General features: G+C 37.0%; 1 protein-coding gene across 4 annotated transcripts in view; it reads right to left on the bottom strand.

Annotated features, from left to right (window-relative positions):
- Positions 1-22,206, bottom strand: part of SLC6A15 (solute carrier family 6 member 15) — a 46,434-nt gene extending 24,228 nt beyond the window's left edge. Inside the window, exons 1-3 of one of the 4 annotated variants that reach the window (XM_060023868.1) lie at positions 22,086-22,206; positions 21,434-21,540; positions 1,747-2,213 (exon numbers count right to left, since the gene is read on the bottom strand). In XM_060023868.1, the coding sequence (XP_059879851.1) occupies positions 1,747-2,035 (289 nt within the window). In that variant the 5' untranslated portion in view covers positions 2,036-2,213; positions 21,434-21,540; positions 22,086-22,206. Of the gene's footprint in view, positions 1-1,746; positions 2,214-21,433; positions 21,687-22,085 lie in introns of those variants that run through there. The other 3 variants (XM_060023869.1, XM_060023870.1, XM_060023867.1) reach the window with 3 other exon arrangements.
- Between the last annotated feature and the right edge of the window lie 5,199 nt (positions 22,207-27,405).

The raw sequence follows: 27,405 nt of genomic DNA on the forward strand, positions 1-27,405 counted from the left end.
GCACGCTGAGTACTGCCCTTTGAACTCCAACAGCCATCTTGAAACGATAAAGCCCATTGGTGTTTTATAATGTCACTCTCTAGCATTTGTAATTAGAAGAGAGGAAACAATACTAGGAAGGGCATCTTGACTATCTTTATATATGAAAGAAAGTAAAGAGGAGGAGCCATTTTTGCTAACAACTGATTACTATGAAATCCTTTAGAGCTCTCCACCAAGACAAATACTGTATTAAATGGAAAGCAACCTGAGCTTTCAGCCAAGATAGTGGTCTTCCTTAATAGTATTGCCAGTTAGGCTCATAAGGTGAAAGGTCTGAAAATCAGAATTCATCTTTTGCCAGTCTTGCAAATGGGGATGATTTGTGAGAAACAGAAAGCAGGGCAGTACATAGCTGCTTGTAGCTGATTTAATAAATAATTCATCTGTAATGTTAAAGACTAGCTAGAGGAGCTTGCTGTTTCAGTGGAGTGATGGGTAGTGCATCACCAACTTCATGTACTGATTCTTACCTCTCTGGCAGATTTGTCAGACAGGCTACTTTTCCCCAAACCTGTAGTTTTGTCCCTGGTTGAATTAACTAAGCAAGACCTTAAACATATTTTGTCACCATGACACCTTAGCTTTTTATCTATTAGTGACTGAAAAGAAACCATTTCATATATGAATGGTTTTATTATTTCATCTGATATATAGGTTGTAACTACATCAAAAATAAAATAAAACCATGTTTTTTTCCAGTCAGCAAAACTATCACAAACTGGAATCAAAGACCAAAATATTCAGTCTTTCCTTTATGTGCTGAAATGCTGCTTACAGAATATTTAGTGTTTAATCACACTTGTTTGAACAGCTTCCATATATGTATATGGTAAAGATAGTAATGGTAAAGAAAGTAAAGCTTAATATTAAAGTTATTTTAATTTAATAACCCAAATGTTAGTTAACTTAATGTTCAGTTTGACTTTGGTGTACTATTGAGCTTGTATCCTACATGAACAATGTACTCTCTTGTATATGGTTTTATTTTCTTGATTTTAAGATAATTTTCACTAAATAACACCTGGTAATTATATGCACAAATACAAAAAGCTAAATATCATGTTGATCTAGATAATATGTTTAAAATCAGGAATGGTAATTATCATCGTAAGGATGCTAATATCTGAGGATGAAGACTATCTGGCATTATATTAATTATCTGGTTAAATTCTTTCTACTAGGATATACAAAGTTCTGGTCAGCATTTGAAGACTATAATCATTCTAAATGATATGAAATTTTTGCTTTTTTGAAGAGGGAAACAACTTAAAATTCAGAGTTAATAAATTGTGGACAGAAAATTCTCTCTTGTCTTGTTCACCAATATCATCTCATATCAAAAACTTGAGGACTTTTCTCCAAAGTGAATAACTGATAGGCACAAGGGATGGAACACTGGTTAGAAAAGTCAGTAATTTAGAGATGTTAATAGCATCCACAGAAAGAATTTGAGAATTTATGACCTTAAGCAATCCTTGAGTGTTCATAGCAAGCCATCTGCTCCTATGGAAACCTAATCTGAAAACAGAGCTGAAATTCAGAGCTGAAATTACTTCCAGCAAAAGTGTCTCCCTAGTTTTACAGTGGAATTCATAGTTTCTAAAATAGTGAAACTACAGCAACAACAGGGGCTATTTGACATAATCAACTGCAATTTGCTCAGCAATGTATCACTCAAAAAAAAAGCAGAAAACAGAAACTTACCACCCCCATTCTTCTGACAGAGGTATGGGAATCTCCACACGTTCCCTAATCCTACAGAAAATCCAACCTGGGCCAGGATGTATTGTAGTTTACTGTTCCAAGCTGGTCTTTCATCTTCGACTTCAGATCCTTCTTCAACATCTGTGTCTTTCTCTTCTTGGACGTCAACAATTAGTTCACTTTTCTTAAAGGCATCATCAGCTGAGTCTTCATTGGAAAGAAGGTCTTTGACAGACTCAATAACCTCATCGTCTAATTCTCTTTTTACCACCTTGCTATTCTTAGGCATTGGAAAGTGCGGGCAGTGGTATTTTTTTTAATTCCCTTTTGGTAAGTTTGTTAATCCTTTTTAAAAATATGTTAGTTGATAGGAATAAAAGATGGAGGAGGATATCAAAGGAATCTTTGATTCAAGGTGATAAAGTCTTATGGATCCTGGATCTCTATGTCCAATATTCTGTGGGTACCTGTAAAATTTTAAGTTGAAAAACAATAATATTTAATAAGGAAAAATATTTAAAATACCAAAGACCCTTTCTTATTAATTTTTAAGATGCAAACTCTTTCTACAGAGTGTAAAACATATGACTGTCCTTGACCTTTCAGAGCTTATTATTTCCAGAAGTATAAGAATTGTAAAGTACACAAGGGCTTCACACACATTTTCTTTTAGCTAACTTCTTCCTTCTTGCAAAAATCTACTTTGATCTCAGATATACCCCACTGCATAATGTTGACTCGGTTCATTAGTAAGTAAGTAGAATTTTGAGACCCTTTTTCTTAATTCTTCCTTTTTCCCCTCTCTGACTAAAGTACATCCCTTATTTTATTGCTTATAGAATTATATACACAATTGCATGCCATCCCTGTAAATTTGTCTTATACAGAATTTCATCTGTTGGCATGTTCATCTATTTATTCATTTGATATTAAGGGAAAAGACATTAAGGGATATATTGGGGGAGGGGAAATTTCGCCTCTTTCCCCTCTTAGTTCTTTTGGTTGGTGATTAAAATGACATAAGACAGATTCACAGGAGAAAAAAAGTTTATTATTTTCATACAGCAAATCCACATAAATATGAAGAATTCCAAAGGCAAGGTGAGATATATATATATTATTCTGGACTAAGAAGGAGGTAGGGATCTGAGGTTTTAAGGGGAAGTAAAAGAATTCAAAGGAAGATAAAAGGAGTTGTTTGGTAAACAAATGTTTGCGGGTCATCCAAAGACAATAGGACGCAGAGAGGACTTTGATCAAATGGGCTTGGCTAGGTTCCTTCCTGTCTACCACACCTAATACTTGACTATAGTTATCAGTGGTGATAGCTCCTTACTGGGACAGGCCTCCTATCTTAAATTCTTTTAGGCAGTAAGGGAGGAATTCAAAGGTTCTTCCTGAGTCTTTTGGGCTTTCATTTTTTCAGCTCAAAGTAATCTGCATGCTGGAGTGGCACATCTTGTGGCAACCTACCCTGAATCCCATCAGACACAAACATTAATGAAACATACAATATCTGCTTTTAACGAGCTTATATCTACTATAGAGAAAGGTGCATCCCAAATAACTGCACCACGCTGCACAATGTAAATGACCCAACATCCTTACAATAGGAGAGACCAGGAACGTTGGATACAAGTGAACTTAGAGTTGAGCAGAAATGGAGTGGGCCACAACAAACATAAGGAAAAACATAAACAGATTCAGGAAGTGGTAAAAATTTGTGATATTTGTGTGTACATTCTCTCAAACAACTCAAGAACAACACTGCCATCACCTTGGCATTTTCCCCTTTCTCCATTTCTGTTTGCATTATATCTCATCTCCTTTCCCTATTCAGATACAGACCAAGTAAGTACACACGGCATATCTACGAACCAATGAGACTATTCTTTTTTTTAATTGAAGTAGAGCTGATTTACAATATTGTTTTAGTTTTAGGTGTACAGCACAGTTGTTTGCTTTGTTTTGTTTTTGCAGATTATATTCCATTATGGGTTATTATAAGATATTGGGTGTAATTCCCTGTGCTATACAGTAAATCCTGATCGCTTATCTATTTTATGTATAGTAGTTTGTTAATCCCATATGCCTAATTTGTCCCTCCCCGACTCCCCTTTGGTAACCATAAGTTTGTTTTCTATGTTTGTGAGTTTGTTTCTCTTCTGTATTCATTTGTATTATTTTTCAGATTCCACATATAAGTCATATCATTTGGTGTTTGTCTTTCTCTGTCTGGCTTACTTGACTAAGCATAATATTCTCTAGGTCCATCCATGTTGCTGCAAATGGCAATATTTCATTCCTTTTTATAGCTGAGTAATATAGTGTGTGTGTGTGTGTGTGTGTGTGTGTGTGTGTGTGTGTGTGTGTGTGTATACCACATCTTCTTAAGCCAATTGTCTGTTGATGGGCACTTGGGTTTCTTCCATGTCTTGGCTACTGTAAATAGTACTGCTTTAAACATTGGGTTCATGTATCTTGTCAGAGTAGAGTTTTCCATTTTTCTGGATATATACCCAGGAGTAGAATTACTGGATCATATGTTAGCTCTATTTTTAGTTTTTTTAAGCAACGTCAATACCGTTTTCTACAGTGGCTGCACTAATTTACATTCCCACCAACAGAGTACAAGGGTTCCCTTTTTTTCCACATCCTCTGCAACATTTATTATTTGTAGACTTTTTGATAATAGCCATTGTGTCCAGTATGAAGTTGTCTATTTTAAAAAGTGACTAAACATATGAGAGCTTCTCCTCAAAATTGGATCAGGAAGCTTTAAAAATGATATCCCAAGAATTCTATCATTCACTGCTAGAAAAAAAATGGAATTCTTTGATAGAACTGCTGTTAGATTTACATTAAAAGTCAGAGAAAGAGTCTGTCATACTTTATCTTATAATCTTAATGAAAAAGACAGGGTGCTGGGTAATGCAATGAAAAGAAAAATTCTTTAACTTAACCATATAACTATTCATCATTTTTAGGTTTGTATGTGTTTCATTGTTTCCAAAATTAAAATATATACTCTAAGAAAATACACTCATTAAGATCTGGTGAAGATTAACAGGAAGACTGTGAAGGAAAGTCTGAAAGAGAAGCATTCCCAAAATATTCTGAATAGTAGACATATCTCTGGAATAACTGAAAAACTTCTCATGGTGACTATTTTGAAGAGGCCAACACGGGTTGGATACAGAAATAGTTTCATGCAGTTAGGGATTATGTATGTTTAATTTGTAATATTTCCCCCTAGAGCTCAGTAATTATTAGTTGAATAGATGAATAAATATAACCACTGAAAAACTGAAATAAGCTAATTTTCCAAATAGTTTTTGCTGGAAGAAAACAACCTGACATATAAGAAATTGTGATTTGTGAGACATGAATTATCTAAAGGTCTACATTTTTTGGATCATCTAATGATAAACTGTTTGCATAATAACTTTACTGATACATGGATAAGAGCATTTGTTTTAATCTGACAAGCTTGGAGTTATGCCATAGCTCTTTTACTTAGTTGTGTAACTTCTCATAGTTATATGACTCTTAACTTAGTTTCCTCAATAGACATTGGTCTGTTACTCCTTTTGCTTTTTTCCATGCAATAGTAAGGAATGTATTGAAGTTTAAAGATATTATTACAGTAAAATCACCCACCATTTCATGAAGAAAAACTTTAAAAGACAGTGTTATTCATGAGTCTCCCTCAAATTAATTATCTCAAAATTGTTGTATTTCTTCTACAGATTTCTAGTCTTTGCAGGAAAAAAATTAAAAATAACATCTTTGGCTACTGTTGCATATTTTTTACATATCCAATGAATAATCATACATAGGATATCTTTTGGCATAGTTTAGTTTAAAAATTCCTGTCAGACTACCCAAAGTTCACATTCTTATGAAAAAAAAAATCAATGTCTAATGGAAACAAAATTTAAATGCAACTTTCTATTCTAAATGCCTAAAATATACTTAACTACATATACAGATTTATAATGCAATAATCTTAGGCAACCTTTACAAAATTTAAAACTTAAAAAGTGATGCTAAATATGTATTTGCATGCATTTAGAGTTCCTTTTCTATTATAAACAAAAAAAAAAGAAGTGATAGTACATTAATATTATCACAAGTAAAATAATTTACATTCTCTTATCTCACTTTGTTTCTCCCACCTCCTGCTCCTGTCTGGGATGGCTATAGGAAAATATTGGGTGGGGTTGCAGTTAACATTGAAGTTTCCACAATAACACGTAAGTCTTGGGGGAAAATGTATATCTCTTCTTCAATAGGCCATAAGCTTTACTTTGAGAATGACATTATCTTACCAATCTCACATTCTCAATGTTTAAATTTGTCTGTCAAATAAATGAACTGAAGTATGACAGAATAATATTGTATAATAACTACAAGTATTTTACATTATTACACGTTTGGTTGTTTTTCTGTTTTTTGCCTTTTACCCCAAGTCCCTATATTTACTGAGTCAGAGGCATATCTTTTTTATATAGCTGCTGCATATAGCCAAAAGATATAAATGCAGTTTCTGAGTGGATTTGTAAAAACCTAGTATATGAGACAATTTGAAAGCCAAATTAATTTCAAAATTTTCAAGATCCAACTTTTCTGAAAGAGAAATTTTTTAGGAATGCCAAAAGCTTGCCTGAAGAACTTAGCCCGTAAAAGTATGCCATAAACAAAGATTTAAACGTGTAATTGACTATTGCCAAAAGTGTATTACTGTTACTACGAAGCAGGAATGTCCAGGGAGGATGTGAAGTAGTGGGTGATAAATTTTTCATATTCTACCGGTCACATGGGCAGTAGGATAATCAGAATCAATTAACTGCACAGTCCCTGCCAAGTTATCACCGTCCACTCCTGGGAGAGTAAAGTTGGCAACAAGCTATCATATTGCTCTTCACCTGTACCTAGGAGTTGCATTAGCTGTCCTCATCACTAACTGATAAGGGCCTCCTGTCTACAACGGAGTAACAGGTGAGAGCAGGGGTCAAGAAAATACTGCCCATGAATCTAATACAACCCACGGTCTGATTTTGTAAATAAAATTTTATTGGAACATAGTCATGCCCACACATTTACATATCTCCTATGGTTAATTTTGTGCTGCAACAACTGAATCACTTTGTATGGATTGCAAAGCCTAAAATATTTACTATTGAAAAAATTTGACAACCACTGTTCCAGAGATTAAATCTGAATTGAAGATGCAGAGTGCCCCCGATCACTCCATCTATGTTTCATTTGCACGGCACTAATTTTTTTATTACATGGTGTGACAAGATAGACATCTCCCCATTCAAAAAGGAGATTATTTAGTAAGTAACTATGAGATTATGAGTAATTATGAGATTAATTGCTAAGAATGAAAAAGTTTTACATAGAAACAGGGAGATGGAGGGGTAGTAGTTGAGAGGGAAACAAAAGCAAAAGATAAATGTAGAATATATATCAGGAAACAGAATAGAATAAAACACAAAATACTAAAAGATAAAATAGCAGACTTTTGCTAAGACTTGTATTATTTAATAATAATAATAATGTAGAACGGTCAACACTGAGAAATTACTAGTATGGAGATTCCTAGGGATTTCAAGCAGAAGTAGAAAGGAGAAATAAGCCCAGGACATTCAATCACCTCTATAAAAACTAAGAGAAAAAAATACTTGATCTTCAGTTTTTATACTCAAGTACTTTGTATTCCAATTATAAATGTCGCAAATATTCTCATCCATAAAAGATCTGATGAGCCCTAATGGGGAGAAAGAGGGACAGGCTACATGATCATGAAATTTAGCCAATCGAGACAGAGACCCGTGTTAAACGACAGACGTGAACATTAATTTAAACAAGGAAATAAGGTTCAAAATCTATAAGAATTATGTTGAGGAGAAAAATATAAATTAAAATCCAAAGATAACCTGACTAACAAAATCAGGAATTTAAACGGGAGAAAGAAAGAAAGAAAGGTATGAGAATGTTCTCATCTTTCATAGCAGAAAGATGAGGATTAAACTGTAATGAGGATTAAATTGACAGTATCAATTTAGGATACAGTCTAAATATGAAACTCATAGTCCAAAAAAGGATAATGACCCCACTTCTTCATGTTTTTGTATAATCCTTCTTATTTACTTTTAATGAGATCTTGTAGGAATTAATATTTATTGCTGTGAAAAGATATGTGTTGGTGCCAAACATTTACTTATTTATTTATTTTTTTGGCTGCATTGGGTCTTCATTGCTGCGCGCGGGCTTTCTCTAGTTGTGGCAAGCAGGGGCTACTCTTTGTTGCAGTGCACTGGCTTCTCAATGCGGTGGCTTCTCTTGTTGCGGAGCATGGGCTCTAGGTGCGTGGGCTTCAGTAGTTGTGGCACGTGGGCTCAGTAGTTGTGGTTCGCAGGCTCTAGAGTGCAGGCTTAGTAGTTGTGGCCCACGGACTTAGTTGCTCCGCGGCATGTGGGATCTTACTGGACTACAGCTCGAACCCATGTCCCCTGCATTGGCAGGTAGATTCTTAACCACTGTGCCACCAGGGAAGGCCATGGTGCCAAACATTTATATCTAGGTTCTAGAGACAGACTGAGTTCAAATCCAAACTCTATCACTTATGGTTTTATGACCTTGGCTAAATTACTTAGTTATCTAATAATAAAGTGCTTGGATAAACGCAAACACATTGAGAGTACTCAATATATGTTTTCTTTTTACTATGATTATCGCCCTCTTATATTTGTATTATATTACAACTTCATTCAATTAAGGATACTGTGAGTCCAGAGCCAATGCTACATGTTTCAGGTGTCTTAACACCACTTTTTTATAAAACCAGTTTTCTATCTCTGCATAATAAATTACCTCAAAATTTAATAGCTTAGCAAACAAAAACTGTCTTTGCTCATGATTTTGTGGATTAGCAATTTGAGCTAGGCTTAAATGGTCAGTTGTTTTGCTTCTCTTGACTTGGGTCACTTCTGCTCTGCAGTCACCTGTCAACTCGAGTGGAGGAGGATGGCCTAAGAGGGTCTCAAATCACATTCTGGCAGGGACAGCCTATCAGCCAGAGCACTTTGGTCCTCCTACACGTAGTCTCTCCAAAATGCGAGCTCCAGCTTGTTCACATTATAAGCTTAGAGTTCCAACTCTAGCCCAAAGGGGTAAGCCCAACACACAAGTGCTAGTAAAGCCTGTTTGTGTCACATTTGCTGATGTCTCACTGACCAAAGCAAGTCACACAGCTAAGTCCAGATGACCCAAGAGTAAATAAACTCCATGTTTTGATGGAAGGAACAACAAAGTCAATTTGCTAAAGGTATGAGTAGAGGGAAGAGAGAAATACTGCCACCATTTTTGAGAATAATCTGCATTTGTCCAGTTAGATTTCCTCTCCCTGGATTTTGAACCTTGAGGAGAAGAACAAAGAGATCAAAAAGTTGGCATCTCATTTAATTCCAAAGGGATTATGCCCAGGCTGTAACTACTACCATAGTGATGGATCCTGGATCCAGTTTTCAGAACTGTTTTCATTCTTGCCCTTTTCCATCTTATTGCCAAGCACCCCATTGTTTCTTTGAGTCCTTGCAACCCTGCCAATATTTCTTTTTTTTTCCCCTCATAGCCAGCATCAGTTTCTGCAGCTTGCAAAGAACCTTATTATATACCTATTATAAATGTAAACCTATTATAAATATAAAACAATTGGTGTCTTCCCACTTATCTATTCTATATAGGGAGTTACATACATTTAAAATGTTGAAAATGTTACATTATTTAAGTTTGGACTTATCTTTATATTTTTCTCATTCTCCCATTTTTGTATTGCTTTAATATCTTCATGAGTAACTTTTCAGAAAAAAAATCTATTTTAAATACTTAAAGCTAGATTCAAAACCTTTTAAAATCAACATAATAAAATTTTAACTTGTGGTTCTCAAGCCTAACCATTTTTAATGTGTTTTTCCTTTCTTAAGATTGTTTCATTGCCTCTCCACATAAATTTTGAAATCAGCTTGTCAGTTTCTACCCAAAATAAAACAGTCTGCTGGAATTTTGAATGGGATTACATTGATTCTATAGACCCATTTGTGGAGCACTCACATCTTAAAAAATTGAGTTTTCCAATCTATGAACTTGGTATATCTTTCCATTTATTTGTATCTGCTTTAATTTCTCTCCAGAAAAAAGTGATTTTTTTAAATACAAGCTATATACCCTGCAACAATGCTAAATCAAGTTGTTATTTTTAAAGATTCCTTAGGATTTTTATATAGACAATATGTCATTGGTAAATAAAGATAGTTTAGCTTTGTCTTATTGTTTGCCTTTAATTTCTTTTTCTTGAGTTATTTTCTGGCTAGGACATCCACCAAAATTTTGAACAGAAGTGTTAAGAGCAGATTTCTTCATCTATGCCCCAATGTTAGTGGGGAAGTACTCAATATTTTACTGTTAGGTACAATGTTAATTATGGATTTTTTCATCAGGTCCTTTTATCTGTTTAGAAGTTTCTTTTATTCCTAGTTCAGTGATTTTTTTTTTTTGAATCATGAATACCTGTTGAATTTTGTCACATAATTTCCTGCTTTTATTAAGATAATCACATAACTTCTTAATCTGTTAATATAGAGTATTATATTGATTGATTGGTTTTGTATCTTTTATTATGGGATAAACCCCACTTACTCTAGATGTATTACCCTTTTAATATATCACTGAATTTATTTGCTAATATTTTGGTAAGGATTTTTTTCAACTACATTCATGGGAACATGGATCTGTAAAATTTTTTTTCTTATATTTTACTTCTCTGGTTTTGGTGGACTCCTTAATAGAGTTCTGAAATGGCCTCTCTTTTATTTTCTGAGAGACTATATGTAGGATTGGTTTTATTTCTTCCTAAAATGTTTGGCAGCATTCACCAATAAAGCCATCTGGGCCTGGAGTTTTCTTTTATGGAATATTTTCAATTAAAAATTCAATTTATTTTATTGATATACAGCTACTTAGGTTTTCTTTTTCTTGCTATGTTAGTTTTGGTAAGTTGTGCTTTTCAAGGAATTTATATCATCTAAATTGTCAAATTTATTGGCACAAAGTGATTCATAATAGTCCCTAGTGTTTTTTAACACCTGCAGGATTTTTAGTCTTATCTCATTTTTTATCCCTGCTATTGGTAATAGGTGTTTTCTCTGCTTTTGTCTTGATTATTCTTGCTAAAAATTTCACTATAGAGTTAACTCAAAATAGAAAGAATTCACTATAGAATTAACAGAGTTCTTACTCCATCTTTCCAGACTTTTAAACTACTATTATTACAACATCTTTTGAAGTTATGTTATATTAGACATTAATAAATGTTTCCAGTGAAAATATGCAAAACCCTAAAATAGCAGGCAGACACTTGCATCTTAGATATGAGAGATGACTCAAACAGACATGCCTGTGCTGGCTAATTACTAGCATTTTCCACAATCTTAATATTCTATAATAAAGAACTAGAACAACAGTGAATTATCTCCCTGACTTGGACAAATTCAAATTTTACTGAACAAAGTTTTCTTTAAATATGAACCAATTCTGAACATTGAATCTGAAATTCATTGTGAATTCAAATGAAATACATTTTTTCATAGTCTAATGTATAAGGTAAAAAGTAAAGACTATTTGAACAAAAATAAAATGTTGAACCATATTGAAATACCCAAGAAAAAAAAGGCACATGTTAAGAAGTTTACAGTTATGAAATAATCACCATAGAAAAAGACAAAATTTGGTAACATAATGAAATAATGATTTTAACAAATAATACAAAAAATATTCAACCATATAGAATTCCACCTAAGCATTTATTTTGCAAATTATATCTCTTTATATAAAATGTCTGCATTAAGCAAAAAGATAACACAAAAAATCACAGAATCAATCAAAAGGAGGAGAACATTTTTACAAGTGAAATACAAAGTCACAACTTACACTTGGTAACATACGTTTTGCCCAAAAATGTGGACTATAACACATCTATCAGAATGGCTAAAATAAATAGATAAATAAATAAATAAATAAATAAATAATGACACCAAAAGCTGGTGAGGATGTGAAGAAACTAGATCAATCACATATTGCTGATAGAAATGTAAAATAGTATAGCCACTCTAAAAAATAGTTGGCAGTTACTTTTAACACTAATAATAGAGTTACCATTGTGACCATCATTTTGCACTCTTAGGCATATATCCCAGAGAAATAAAAACTTATTTTCAAGCAGAAACTTGTACATAGATGTTCATAAAAGCTTTATTCATAATAGCCCCAAACTGAAAACTACCCAAACGTCCTTCAATGGGTGAATGGTTAAACAAACCAGAGTACGTCCGTATCATGCAATATCAGCCATAAAAAGGAAAGAACTATTGATACATGCAACAACCTGGATAAACTTTAAGGGAATGATGCTAAATGGGGGAGAGAAAGCCAGTTTGAAAAGGATACATATTTCATGATTCCATTTATATTACATTTGTGAAATTAGATAATGACATAGATGAACCACAGAACAGTGGTTGCTAGGAGTTATGGTACAGAAGGACAGGTGGGTGTGCTATAAAAAGGTAGCACAGGAGAATCTTGTGAGATGTACCATTTAGTATCTTCATTGTGATAAGGGTTGCATGAGGCTATACATGTGATAAAATTGCAAAGAACAATACATACATACACACACATACAGAAAAAATGACTGCATAATCTGGAAAAGCTCTATGAATTTTGCCAATATCAATATGCTGGTTTTGATATTGTGCTGTATTTTTATATAAGATTATAAAGTGGGGGAGGCTAAGCGAAGGTTACACAGGACCTCCCTTTGCACCTTCTTGGGAGCTTGCAATTATTTCAAAGTTAATTATAATTATACAGCAATTCCCAGAAATTGAAATGTATTTTTGTTGACTTCTATAAACCAAGGACAGATCTTAAATTTTATTTAACTAAGTCTTTCAAAAGGCCTTTTAAACATTTTGAAAATATACAAAAAGTCTTTTAAACATTTAAAATTTTATTGAGAACACCTCAGACTTAGGCACTGTATTCATTTCCTGAGGGTGCTGTAACAAATTCAGATTTAGTGGCTTGTAACAACAGAAATCTGATCTTTCAAAGCTCTGGAAGCCAGAGATTTGAAATCTGTTTCAGTGAACCAAAATCAAGGTGTTGTCAGGTCTGCAGTCCCTCAGGAGGCCCTAGGGGAAAGTCTGTTCTTCACCTCTTCTAGCTTCTGGGGCTGCCAGTGTTCCTCCACTCATAGCCACATCACTCCAGTCCATACCTCCATAGTCACATTGCCTCCTCCTCTTCTATGTGTGTCTAATCTCCTCTGCCTCTTTCATATAAGGACATCTGAGATGGCATGGCATATAGGGCCCACCTGGACATTCTAGGATAACCTCTTCATCTGAAGGTAATTTCTGCAACAAGTCTTTTTCCAACTAAGGTAACAGTCACAAGTGCCAGGAATTAAGAGGTAGACAAATCTTCAGGAGCTATTATTAGCCTCCTGCAGGCACATTCTATTGTATTACACTTATTTCTATATTTGTATTATCATGCCTTATGGAAAAAATGAATTTGAAAGCATTCAACATGCTTCATTGTCATCATCATAGAATGTCAAGTATGATCTCTCTTAGATGTTTCCTATAATAGATAGCAAACACAAATGTTAACAATTCTTCCCAATGCTGTATTATCCCTGTTACTCATCTCATTAATAAGATGGAGTCTATTTCCCCTTCTTTTAATTCTGGGCTGGCCTTGAACTTCTTTGACCATTAGAATGCAGAAGTGACACTATGCAAATGTCACTAGGCCTCAGGAAGCCTGGCAGTTTCTGCTTTGACTCTTTTGGAAGCCAGACACAATATAAAAAATGTCCACCTGCCCTGTTAGAAATCCCACATGGAAAGTGAGAGAGACACTCTATCAACCACCTGTTGTACCAGCCATCTGAGCTAAACCCACAAGAACAAGAACAAAGATGTTGACATTCTAGCCCCAGTTGAATAGCCAGCTAATACCAACTAGAAATATCAACTAGAACAGATGAAGCACCTAGCTGAGCCCAACCAACACAGAGGATAATGAAAAATAATAAATCATTATTGTTTAAAGTCACTACAATCCCAGGAAGGTAACAGAGGGTGAATGCTTCAATATAACGTTGTTTCAAACCTACTAAAAAAAAAAAACAAAAAATGGATAGTTTGTTATGTAGCATATGTACTAACTACCTAATGGGGGAGAGAAATTGAATAGTCACTGAATTTAACTGAAAGTAAAAATACTTAATTAAATTTGAAATATTGTCCAAGGAACCATTCACAGTGGGGCTAGACCTGTGTAAAAAAAGGTGTGGTTTAGGTTTTTAAATCCATGCAGTGATTCTCTTGTAACCACAAGATAAATATTAGCCTTGAAAGACACGTTTAGTTACCCTAATGTAAAGCTCCATAAGGTCGATTTTACGCTTTTGTATATCATTTTATATATCAGAAATGAAACAAGGATTATAAGAAAACCTGCAGACATCAAAATGACCATACAGAAATACTAGCAAAAACTCTACACACGTAAATCTTGACAACTTAGTTGAAATAGGCTAATTCCTTGAAAAACACAAACTACCACAACTTACCCAACATAAAACAGGTCATTTAATATCCATATAACTATTTAGAAACATGAATGCATTATTTTAAAACTCTCACAAAAGAAACCAGGCCCAGATGGTTTCACTGGAGAATCCCACCTAACATTTAAGAAACAATTAACACAAACTCTGCACAATCTCTTCCAGACAATAGAAGATGATAGAACACTTCGCAGTTCATTTTATTAAGTCAGTATTACTCTGAATCCAAAACCATACAAAGATAGTACCAGAATAAAACAAACAAAAAACTATATATATCTTTTGTGAATAAAGACAAAAACTTCCTTAACACAATATTAGAAAACAGAATTCAGTGCTATATAATAAGAATTGTACCCCATGACCAAGTGGGTCTTATTCTAGGTACACAGGCTTGTTCAATATTCAAAAACGAATAATGTAATATTTTCCCTGAAGCTCAGGAACAAGACAAGAATGTCTATTCACATACTTTTATTCAGTGTAGTACTGGAAGTTCTAGCCAGGGCAGTAAGGCAAGAAAAGGAAATATAAGGCACATAGATTGGAAAGGAGGAAAGAAAATTTTCCATATATGTAGACATCCTGATTGTCTATATTGAAAATACCAAGGAATCTACAAAATATGAACAGTACTTCTATACTGAATACTTCAACTGATGAAAGAAATCTAAGAAGACCTAAATATATGGACAGACATACCATGTTCACGGACTGAAAGACTCAACACAGTAAATATGTCAATTCTCCCTAAATTGGTATACAGGTTTAAGGCAATTCCTATAAAATCCCAGCAAAAATTTTTGTAGATATAGATTATTCTAAATTTATATAAAATGTCAAAAAACTAAGATAGCTACAACAATTTCAAAATGGAAGAATGAAGTAGGAGGAATCTTTCTACCTTATTTGAAGACTTATATAGCTACAGTGATAAAGACTGTGTGAGGTTGACAGAAGGACAGACAAATAGATCAATGAAACAGAAGAGAGTACCCATAAGTAGGTCCACACAAATACATCCAACTGATTTTTGACAAAGGTGCAAAAGCAATTTCAGTAGAGAAAGGATAGCCCTTTCAACAAATAGCTCTGGAACAATTGGGCATTCCCAAGCAAATATAGCCTGGACCTAAATTTCATACCTTATACAAAAACAACTCAAAATGAATCACGGACTTAAATGTAAAACATCAAACTATAAACCTTTTAAAAAGAAATCATCAGAAAATATTTTGAGATCTAGAGCTAAGGAAAGAATTCTTAGACATAAAACCAAAAGCAGAATCCATCAGAGCAAAAATTGGTAAAATGGACTTCAAAATTTAAAAATTTGCTCTGTGAAAGAACCTATCAAGTGGATGAAAAAAATAAGCTAAAGACTGGGAGAAAACATTTGCAGACCACAACCCCAAGGAAAAAAAAAACAGTATTTAGGATCTATAAGAACTCATAAACATCATCAATTAAAAATAATTTAGAAAATGGACAAAGGACATAAAGGGACATTTCACTGAATATGATGTCTGGATGGCAAATGAGCACATGAAATGAGGTTTGACATTATCAGCCATTAGCAATGGTAACTAAAACTACAATGCGATGTCACTACATACTTATCGGGATGGCTAAAATAGAAAGACAACCAAATTCTGGCAAGGATATGGAGAAAACTGGATCATTCATACATTGCTGGTGAGAATGTAAAATGGTACAGCTCTCCAGAAAACAAAACATGCAACTACCATATAATCCAGCAATTGCCCTCCTGGGCATGTATGCTGTAGAAATGAAAATTTAGCTTCCATAAAACCTGTGAACAAGTTTCTATAGCAGCTTTATTCATAACAACCCTAAACTGGAAAGAACTCAGGTGTCATTCAATGGGTGAATGGTTAAACAGACTCTGGTAAATCCATACCGTGGAGTACTACTCAGAAATAAAAACAAACCACTAATACACACAACAGCTTAGATGAATCTATAGACAATATGCTGAGTGGAAAAAGCCAATTCCAAAAGGTTGCACATTATATGATTCTACTTACATAACATTCTTAAAAAGACAAAACAACAAACATGAATAATAGGTTAGTGGTCACCACGATTTAAGGAGAGGCTGGGGACAGGACTGAAGTGGTTGTGCTTATGAAAGGGCCACACAGGGATCCTTATAGTGATGGAACTCTGTAACTTTGCTTTATCAATGTCAGTATTCTGATTATGATGTCATAGTATAGATTTGCAAAAGGTTACACTTGCAGAAAACTGCATAGACGGCATGCAAGAACTCTCTGTGTTATTTCTTATAATTATATATTATCTTATATAATTATTTCTTAACAACTTCATATGAATCTATAACCATCTCAAATTTTTTTTAAAAAAAACCTTAGTCAACTCACTAAAAAATGTGCATTTTTATGCTGATATAACCAGTTAATTTTAGTGAATCCACTAAATCTCATCTGCTGTTCTAATACAATTTTATTACTAAGAATATTCAATGTAGGAAACTTTCCCATAAATTCAGAAACTACAAAAATCATGGACCCAAAAGATCCATTGACTTTTTTTTTTTTTTCGGTACGTGGGCCTCTCACTGTTGTGGCCTCTCCCGTTGCGGAGCACAGGCTGTGTACGCGCAGGCTCAGCGGCCATGGCTCACAGGCCCAGCGGCTCCGCGGCATGTGGGATCTTCCCAGACCGGGGCACGAACCCGTGTCCCCTGCATCGGCAGGCGGACTCTCAACCACTGCGCCACCAGAGACCCCTCCATTGACTTTTATACCTTACTCATTTGATGGCATCTGATGCCTGGCTACTGTTCTCCCAAGAGTACTTTTTATATACTACTGTTTTCACTTTAGAATATGTTTAAATTTATATTTAGAATAAATAATACAGTAATATGGTGGGTATAGAGTGAAAAATATCTTCCCACTCTTTTTCCCCAGCACATCTAATCCCACCCCTATCTCTCTATAAGTCACCAAAGTCCTCCACAGATATTTGGTATATATTCAAGCTAATATGTATGTTCAGGCTAATATGTGTTTTCTTTCCACCTTCCCAACCTTTTTCTTTTTACACCACTGTTACTATATACTATATGAAACATAATTCTGCATCTTGGTTTTTCACTTTAAAAATCTTTAAAACCTTTTGCTCTCAATACAATATTGTGTTTTTTTAAATGATCGTATGGGTATGTCATATATTACTGTGTTTTTTAAAATGATTGTATGAGTATGTCATATATCGGTCATTTCTGACACTTTGCTTCAATGTTCAAGCAACTCACTTTGTATATCTGACATTTACATATCTGTAGAATAAATTCCTAGAAGCGGAACTGCTTGATCAAAAGTTTGTGCTTTTATAATTTTGGTAAATATTGACAAATGACCCTTTATAAAAGCTGTCTCAATTTGTACTACCACAAGCAAAGTATGAAAGTGCCTGGTTCCCTCTGCCTTCTTCTTTAACATCTTTATTGGAGTATAATTGCTTTACAATGTCATGTTAGTTGCTGCTATATAACAAAGTGAACCAGCTATATGTATACATATATCCCCATATCCCTTCCCTCTTGCATCTCCCTCCCACCCTCCCTATTCCACCCCTCTAGGTGGACACAGAGCACTGAACTGATCTCCCTGTGCTATGCAGCTGCTTCCCACTAGCTATCTATTTTACATTTGGTAATGTATATATGTCCATGCCACTCTCTCACTTCATCCCAGCTTACCCTTCCCCCTCCCCGTGTCCTCAAGTCCATTCTCTATGTCGTCTGCGTCTTTATCAGTGAGTAATATTTTTGATCTTTGCCAATCTGATAGGTGAAGAAGCTCCCAGGTTAAGCATTCTGTTCAAAGATAACAATTAATCTTATGTGAAAGGATACCTTAGCGCGTCAATCACAAGGAAATAAACTGAACTTCGAGACTGAAAACAGCTCTCTCCTATATCAAGTGGTACCGTGCATTTAATACCACCCTATAGCCCAGTCTCTAGGGTTTGCTGTTCACCAAGAAATATGAGACAATCATTACTGGTCAAAGTTAATGTATAAGCAGATAAATTTGTTTATTAAAAAATTATTTACTCAATATATCCAGAAGAGTAGTTAGGACTTGTTTTAATTTATAGGGCAAACTGGAAATAAATCTAAAGATGCCTGCTATGTAACCTTGAATGCTTTCACGCATCAGACTACACCCATGGATTTTTGTTAATAATGCAATCTGCTCAGAAACTATTTTAAAATCGACTCTGCATAGGAAATTATTATTACAGCCAATCATGCATATGTATGCAGTAATAAAGGGGTTAACACACTCTCCAAAGGAAGTTGAGAAGTAAATTGAGAAGTAAAGGCTTTCTGTGCTTTTGATCATCAACAGTCTCTTTCAGGTCTATCATTCTAAGTCAATGATTTTTTAATTACCTGGATGATAACCCCAGAGTTCAAAGGAATGCAAAATTCTTACCAATTAAAACAAAAGTTTTGTCATGACAGGACAAGTATATTTTCTAACATGTACAAAATAAAATTTGAACTGTGATCACTGGGTAAACTAACGCTCATCAAGTTTAGGTTTTAGTAATTATTCTAACTTATTTTAAAATTTCAACTACTGACAACTAAGCATCTCACCTGATTATTGGTATCTCAAACAGCTATGATCCAATTTAAAAATTCTTTACTATTTGCTATGGTTTGAATGTTTGTGTCCTCCCCCCATCCCATATATGTTGAAATTCTAACCCCAAAGTGATGGTATTAGAAGTTGAGGCTTTGGGGGGTTAATATGAGATGCTAGAGAACTAACTAGCCCCTTCGACCACGTGAGAACACAGTGAGAAAGCACCCTCTATGAACCGCGAAGCAGACTCCCACCAGACACGTAATCTGCTGGCACCTTGATCTTGGACCAGCCTCCAGAAGTGTGAGAAATACATTTCTGTTCATTATAAGCCACCCAGTTTATGGTAATTTGTTATAGCAACCTGAACTAGACTGAGATAGTATTTCTTATTTACTTTATTAATTGGATAACAGAGCACTTATTTCCTAAAAACATATGTGAACATCTTTCTTAACGCCATTAAAATACAATATCTTGAGTTACATATATTGGAATATAAAGTAATTCTTGAATCAAATATATAACGTGCAATCAGAAAAAGAAAACTTGTCAACAAATGATGACATTCTCTTCCTTTCACAACAACATTAATTCCTATCTTTCTGCAAAAAAAGAATACACTGAATTTTCTTTTCATTTGGAGGAAAATGGTCAACGAATTCAGTAATACACTGATAATATATTTTAAGCTAACAAATATACATGGATCGCTGGTCATGTAAGACACAAAGCCCACTCATTTTCGCAAAAATAAAATAGACAATTTTGATGGTTGAATACTCCGAATTTAATGAGAGAAATACACTCTTCGGTCCATCATCAAGTATTTATTAAATACCTACTACAAGTCAAATCCAATACTATGCGTTGAAGACAGAAGCAGGAGTGTATCTCAGCAGCATTCTTGCAGAACTGAGGCTGGGTGGGGTAAGGAGCTCTTCACGGGGTTGTTCGTCAGAGAATGATATTTCTTAAAGCAAACACATTGTTCCCTGTGTTTCGGGAAAGCAACCAGGCAATGACAGGTATAAAACAGCTTTAAAAACGGGGAGACGAGAAGCCCAAATGTAGCACAGAACGCAAACGCTTCGGTCCTCTTGTGTTTCTGGGCAGTGGACCAAACAAACGGTGCAGACTGAGACTGGGTCTACCTTTAAGACCTGGAGGGGAAACGGCCGGCCTAGGGTAAACGGTCGCAGTCTCATTTGCATAAGCACCCAAACACTGCTGACGTCACGGCGCCCAGTGCGGACCCCGCCCCTTCTTACTCCACTGTTTCCCCGCTAGGGAAGAGAACGGAAAACGGAAAGAAGAGCTCAGCACCGGAGAGCGCGAACCTGTGGGCTTCCCTCTCCGCGAACGAGCAGCAAACGCCGCTTTTCCGCTTAACGGAAAAGCATTCCAGCCACTGCGGCCTCTGAGACCGGGTAGGTAATAACTGTCCCCAGGACAGCTCGAGCGTTTTTAATCCATTCGTATTTATAAGGCGCGTTACTGACTGAAAGTCTACCTCTATACTCAAAACGGTCCTCTACCCAGGCCACGCACAAACGAGCCGAGTTCATGAAACGTAGAAACGGTCTCCCATCCTCTCCTTAAAATCCCGGCGCCAACACCCTCACCACCACATCCTCAAATCCCTGGATGCGCAGAAACACACAGGCTGTGCTTTCTCCGAGAGCCGCGTGCCTTGTGCGGGAGAAAGGCCCACTTCAGGACCATTTAACGCAGGATACCTCAGGCAAAAGGGAACTGGGGTCACGTGAAAACACACCGCCTTGGGCAGTCGCCTTCGGCAGTTGCAAAAGCAACCAGAAGCGAACGAGGAATGAGGTTGGCCCCTCTCCCCGCCCCACCCTAACCTGTACGAGGATCAGCTTCCAACTCACCGAGAGCCCTGGAAGCGTCTCGCTCCGTCCCGACCCTGGCAACTTTCCGACTTGCCGCAGGCGGACCCCGCCCTTCGGCCAACCCTGACTGGACTTGGAAACGACTAGTCTTTCGGGGATGCTGTGGTCACGGCAGGAAGGAAGAAGGATGGCGGCACGTTTCGACCCATGTGCTTCCCGTTACACACCGCTTCTAGGCCCCCCGATTGTGCACAGGTGCAGGACGCAGAGCCCGAAGGGTCGCCCGCTGAGCCCAGCTTCGCCCTCCTGGGTTTCTGGAGCCGCCCTACCTCCCCTCACCCCCGGACACAGCCTGAGCCCTTCCCGGGATCCATCCATCAATTCCGCTCCCTTCCCCGGCCCCGAGCTCCAGGGTGCCTCACGGTGAGCCCCACCCTACCTACACCGTGTCCTTAGCGGTAGAAGCGTGTCCTCACCGTCAGGGTGTCTTGGCCGGCGCCTCTTGCTGTGTCCACGTCCCGACAGTAGCAGCAGTGGCCAAGGGGTCGGGTCCAGGTGACTGACCGAGGCCGCGGGGAGCTGTCTGCAGAGAAGCAGCTGCTGAGGGCGGGCGGGCCCTGGGGCAGGGTGCAGGGGGTCTCTGCCCTGCGGGCTGGCAGGGGACTACTCCTGAGCTCCTGTGTGTCCGCCAGGCGAAGAGCACGAGATGCAGGCGCGCGGGTGCGTGCGCGCGCGGGTGTGTGTCAGTGTGTGAGTGAGGGTGTGACGGAGGCGCCCACGTGCCCGGCCCGCCAGGCCTGCGGCCGCCAACAGGCTGCGGGGGAGGGGGAGGCTGCGGGCGCCTGGGGGACGCGAGCCAGGTCTCCAGGCCCGGCGCCGCACCTCCCCGCCCCGCCGCCCCTTGACGCAGAGGCCGCTGCGACTGCCTCGCTGCGTCCTCCCTGCGCTCCCGGCGGGGGACGGGAGGGACTCCGGGAAGCCGGCTTCAGAGCAAAACAAAACAAATCCCCCCGCGCCATCCCGTACTCCCCCAACCTACGCAACCGAAAGGATGGGCATCACTTGCCCGCCCCCACCACTGCCACCCCGCCTTTGTCCCAGCCGGGATAACAATAGAAATGGTCCTACCTTACACCGTTTGAATATTTTCCTAACGTCGGGGACCGAACTAGAAGCAGTGAATGACCCAGAGAACACTCTTCCCTAGCTTTCTTTCCCAGCCTGCCATTTACATCTCTCGCAAAAGGAAAGCACTCTGGGCATTTGCTTCTCCATCAAACGGTGGCCTGATAGCGCTCAGTGATTCTGGCCAAATGATGAAAGGCTCTTTTAAGGAGCCAGTCCTCACCCTATGTTGGTCCCTTAGCATCCCACTCGTCTCCAAGGGGTCTTATTACAAAATGAAGCCTGACTCACCTCTTGTAGCAATGAAGACATACTCATTAAGCCACGTGGAGAATTCCTTAAAATATACATCACGGAGCACAAAAGCTTAGCCTACTTTTGAAAATGGCTGAATCTTCCCCCAAACAGGGCATATGCTCTAGAGATTAAATTTTATGTCCTTGAAACTTTAAAAGAAATGCAAAATGAACGTAAAATATGTTATAGCAGAAAGGCTTAGTGACTTGGTGAAGGACGTTTTCACTTCTAGATGATTGATATTACCATTAAAAAAATACCTTTGTGCACTTTTAGGCCTTCCAACAATCCCTCAGATTTTGACGGTTTGTATCCAATTAAGACTGAATTAAATAATAAGGCCATTGCAGACAGGTTTTTCATGCAGTGAAAAATCTCCTGGAAAGAAATCACAAGACCTAAATTTCAGGTCAGAACATTGCTACTAATCCCCAGCTTTTAATGCAGCCAAGAGAGCTTTTTCTCAGTCTCTTCCAAACCCACCTTTAAAAAAATTTTTTTTAAGAAAAAATTAAATTAGATTTGATCCTCTGGATGCCCTTCTCCTGGCATGGGTAAATAAATACTCTGATAGATGCCCCACAGGAAAAGCTAAAAACAGTTACAATAAAAGTCTTACAGAACGTCTTGTCTAATTTACTTCACGTATTTGTGACAGGCAAATATTTATGTTAATATATATCATTTTATATATATTGAAATTGAAACATAGTACAAATAATACCAATAACAACTGAGGAGAATTTAAGAAAATATGTAGAGCTCTGTCCTCCATAATCAGGATTAGGCTTATCTGTGGGAAACCAAGTTTTCTGTATGCTTGCAGGAATTGTTTATAGTAGTACCAGGAAGGCCTTCTGGCCTACCAGTATTCCCCCCTCACACTTTTTCACTGATGTGTGACACCTGTCTCAAATGCATGTACAAAGGTACAAGTGACAAATATTTGTGGAGTAATGCCCTCAAAAATGATCGATACAATTTATGTCTTGATGCCAATGAGGAAAAATAAGATAAAGTAGCTACTGAGTTGCCCCCTAAGCACCTGGGGCTTTAAAATCGTTTATTTAATCTTCTCAACTAATTAATGATGCGATTTTCCTAAGTTAGAGATTAGATAGAGGTGATACCCAGAAAAAAAAAATGCAGGACTTCCCTGGTGGTGCAGTGGTTAAGAATCCGCCTGCTGATGCAGGGGACATGGGTTCAAGCCCTGGTCCGGGAAGATCCCATATGACGCAGAGCAACTAAGTCCATACGCCACAACTACCGAGCCCGCCTACCACAACTACTGAAGCCCGCACGCCTAGTACTGGTGCTCCGCAACAAGAGAAGCCACTGCAATCCATGGCACTGCAACGAAGAGTAGCCTCCACTCCATGCAACTAGAGAAAGTCCATGCGCAGCAACAAAGATGCAGTGCAACCAAAAATAAATAAATAAGTAAAAATTAAATTAAGTTAAAAATTTTTAAAAAGAGAAGAGAAAAGGAAAAAAAAATTGCAAACAGTCACACGGTGACATTCAATGGCAGAATGGAGATTTAAACCCAGATCTGGCTGGCTTTTTTTTTTTCCCTCTATGCATTTTTGTAAGCCTTTAATGGATGTATAGATTTTAACAGATGGAAAGTGTAGAATTACCACCAGGACTAGGCACCTTAGAAGATAGGAAGTGGAGGAGGGTTGCAAAGGTCCTAAAAGGAGATCCTGGGTAATTCCAGTCATGGAGGTGAACAGTACCGTTTAAAATTTTTAACAACCAAATCTTTCAAAGATTGACTGTTCAACTGCTAACATCTTTTAGCTAGCAATTACTGAGTGCTTTCTCTGTCACACGGTAGGAAAATGGCCACCATGTGGTGGTGTTGGTGCAGCGGCAGGAGGCAGCACACAGAAGGGAAGAGCAGAACTTGGAAGAAGATTTCTCCCTACAGGTAAAGGTAGACCCATCCTTATGCCCACGCTGTACTGATGTGTACTTACATATCAACAAGTATTGATGTGATGCTGAGTATGTGCCTTTGCAATGTGTGGAATAATCCATATGCTTGATTTTTCTTAACGCTTACACCAACCCTATGAGGTAGGTACACTGCAGAAGAAAAACCTGAGGCTTTGGTTGTCTAAATTCACACAGTCAGGAGGCATCTGTTAGATACAGTAATAAATACCTGCCTGTATCTAAATCACCTTCTGAATTTGACACCTACTTTTAAGCAATCAACATTATACTTCTCATTTAAAAAAAAAAAAGTAATAGAAGGGCTGAAAGAGAAAGTAAGTGAGTATTCCCTTAAGTGTGTGTGGCGTGTGTGTGGTGGGAGGAATCTTGACTTGCCAAGACTTTCTACCATAGTATTTTTTAAAACCAAATCCCTCAAAATGACAGTATTATGCAAAAACGCCCAGAGTTCAGAAAAACAATTCAAAGATTCTTTTAAAAAGGTTTAAATGCATGATGCTAAAGGAAAATATTGAAATCATTTCACATCATGAGATAATATTAATTCATGTTCAAAATTCTGCCTTTTGGCACTTCTGCATGCCAATTAACATAGGAACAGTTGTTTAATTAATCATTTAATTAAAATTTTAATAATTTAGAAGTCTTTCCAGTTCAAAGGATCCCATGCATTTTCCGGCCATTGATGAGTAGGATCTTAATAGCAACTCAAACCAATAAGCCTTTTTATGGCTTAACTAAGGATGTAAGAGGTGTCCCACAAGACAGTGCAAAGGATGCAGCTCTCATAAGATCCAGAAATTTCACTCCCAAGGATAGTCTGAGAAAGTAAAGGTCTTCATTATACAAGTGGAAACAACAATTCAAAGGAAAATGTTGAAATAGATTCACATCATGAGATTATATTAATTCATTTTCCTATTGTTGGGGAGGAAGAAATTTTTCTCTACCCTTCTAGGTTCTTCTGGCTGGTCTAATAATTAAATTGACATGAGATCGATTAACAAGAGAAAATCGAACAAATTTTAATAACATGTATACATGAGCGAGACCCAGGAAAACTGAGTAACTTACCAAAATGGCCCAAGCCCTCACCTTAAGTACCATCCTCAGTTAAAGGCAAAAGAGGATGTTGAGGATGCTGAGAGTCATTATGGGAGGTGACCAGGAAAAGCACAGTAAACAAGGGTGATTGTGATGCATATTTAAGTCTTTGCCTTCTCCACTGATAAGAGTTTCTAGAGATTTGGTCATCTTCCTCTTCCATAGACAGAGCGGGAGACACACATACAAATGGAGATGTCCCTCATAAATGTAAACGTTTCCTACAAAAGGGCAACTCCTAGTGGTTTTTAGAGCCCTTTCCATGTCTGCTGTTTCTCAGGGGGAAAAAAAATATTTTTAAACAGCTTAAATTCACTAATATGACAGAGACCTGTTTTAGGGTGGCAAATTCTGCTTCCCGACACCATAATATTCAGCATATTGTGGAGATTCTATTTTTCATTCCAGTAAAAATTTTTATTATATCACCCTCCATACCAAATGTTATGTTATATAAACAAATGTTATTTGATACATAGTCTCAAAATGTTTCTAAAATAAAGTCTGCACAATCCCCAAATACCTAGTGAATATTCTGTTGATCCTGTATATTCGTGACTGATGAAGGACTGAGAGGTAAAAGCAAGGCAATTAACCATGTTGTCTGATCTCTGTATAAGCAGACAATGGGTTAACTGAATAGATAGATGTCAAAGCAATCAAATCAAATTTTTAAACAATTGACTAAGATAGCGAAGCATTCAAAACAGTAGACAAGGATCAAATCTGCTAGTGTTTCTGCATTTTGTAGATAAAGCCATAATGGCTCTGATACGTGAAAATACGAACAAAAGTGATAACTTTTTAAAATTTTTTGGCTGAGCCACACAGCATGTGGTATCTTAGTTCCCACGTCCCCTGCAGTGGAAGTGCCCAGTCTTAACCACTGGACCACCAGGGAAGTCCCTTAAGTTACTTTTTAATTATAAATTTCTTTTATATAATAATAGATTATGCTTCTAAAATACTTTATATATGTGGACAAAGAACATCACCTACCATTTTAGTAAACAAAGAATATTGCCTGCTAATACAATAAACAACATGTTACCCACCATCAAGCCATCAGCCACTGCAGCAGCTCCCCAAGTGGTGCACCCTGAGGGGAATTCAGGATGGAGAAAAACTGGAAACATTCTGTGCTAGATACTGGCTCTAGTAGTTAAGATGCATATCTGAGGAATAATTTCAATGATCCCAGACTCCTGCATCCTCCCATACTTAGAAAAGCACTAAAATCATTCACTTGAGATGTCTGTATTTTGTGATTAGCAGTAATCTTTTGATGTTTGACTACATGGTTTTTTTTCAGCAAAAACTCCTCTATATTATAGCTCCTCCCTTACCCCTTTGAAACAGTTCTTCAGTGCTATCTGAGAGGTGTCTCCCAGGCTATAGTGCTCTGTATGGTCCCTGAATAAAACATAACTCACAATTTTTAGGTTGTGCATTTTTCTTCAGTTGACATATATGTCAGGTACTGTGCCCAAGCATTAATCTGGGTCTACAGCTATGTAGAGACGTAAAGACAAAACGTTTTATAGTATATGTTTTGCATGTCATGCCTTTTCTGCTTTTTCTTTGATTCATTTCAAAATCTCATTACCGATTTATTCAAGTTCCATAGACTCCATAATCTAATCTAAATTCTAAATTATTATTTTAATACAACAGTGATACCTACTCATTGAATAAATGTCAAAGTATGAACTTGTACATGGTAAGAAGTTAAAAAGTTAAAGTCCCTGTGTTTAAGTTTCTTTGCCTTTCTGTCAATTCTACAAGCTAATATTTAATAGTTAAATATTGTTAACTATTTTATATGTATTCTTACAAAGTTTCCTTTCCTTGTCTTGCTCTCTCTTCCTCTCTCTCTATATATGTCTATATATACATACAGTATACAAATATATAGTTTTGTTTGTTTTTATTAGTGTTGTTGTTTTATAAAATGTTA

The sequence above is a fragment of the Delphinus delphis genome, chromosome 11 (genome assembly GCF_949987515.2).
Source record: "Delphinus delphis chromosome 11, mDelDel1.2, whole genome shotgun sequence".
NCBI classification, from domain to species: Eukaryota; Metazoa; Chordata; class Mammalia; order Artiodactyla; family Delphinidae; genus Delphinus; species Delphinus delphis.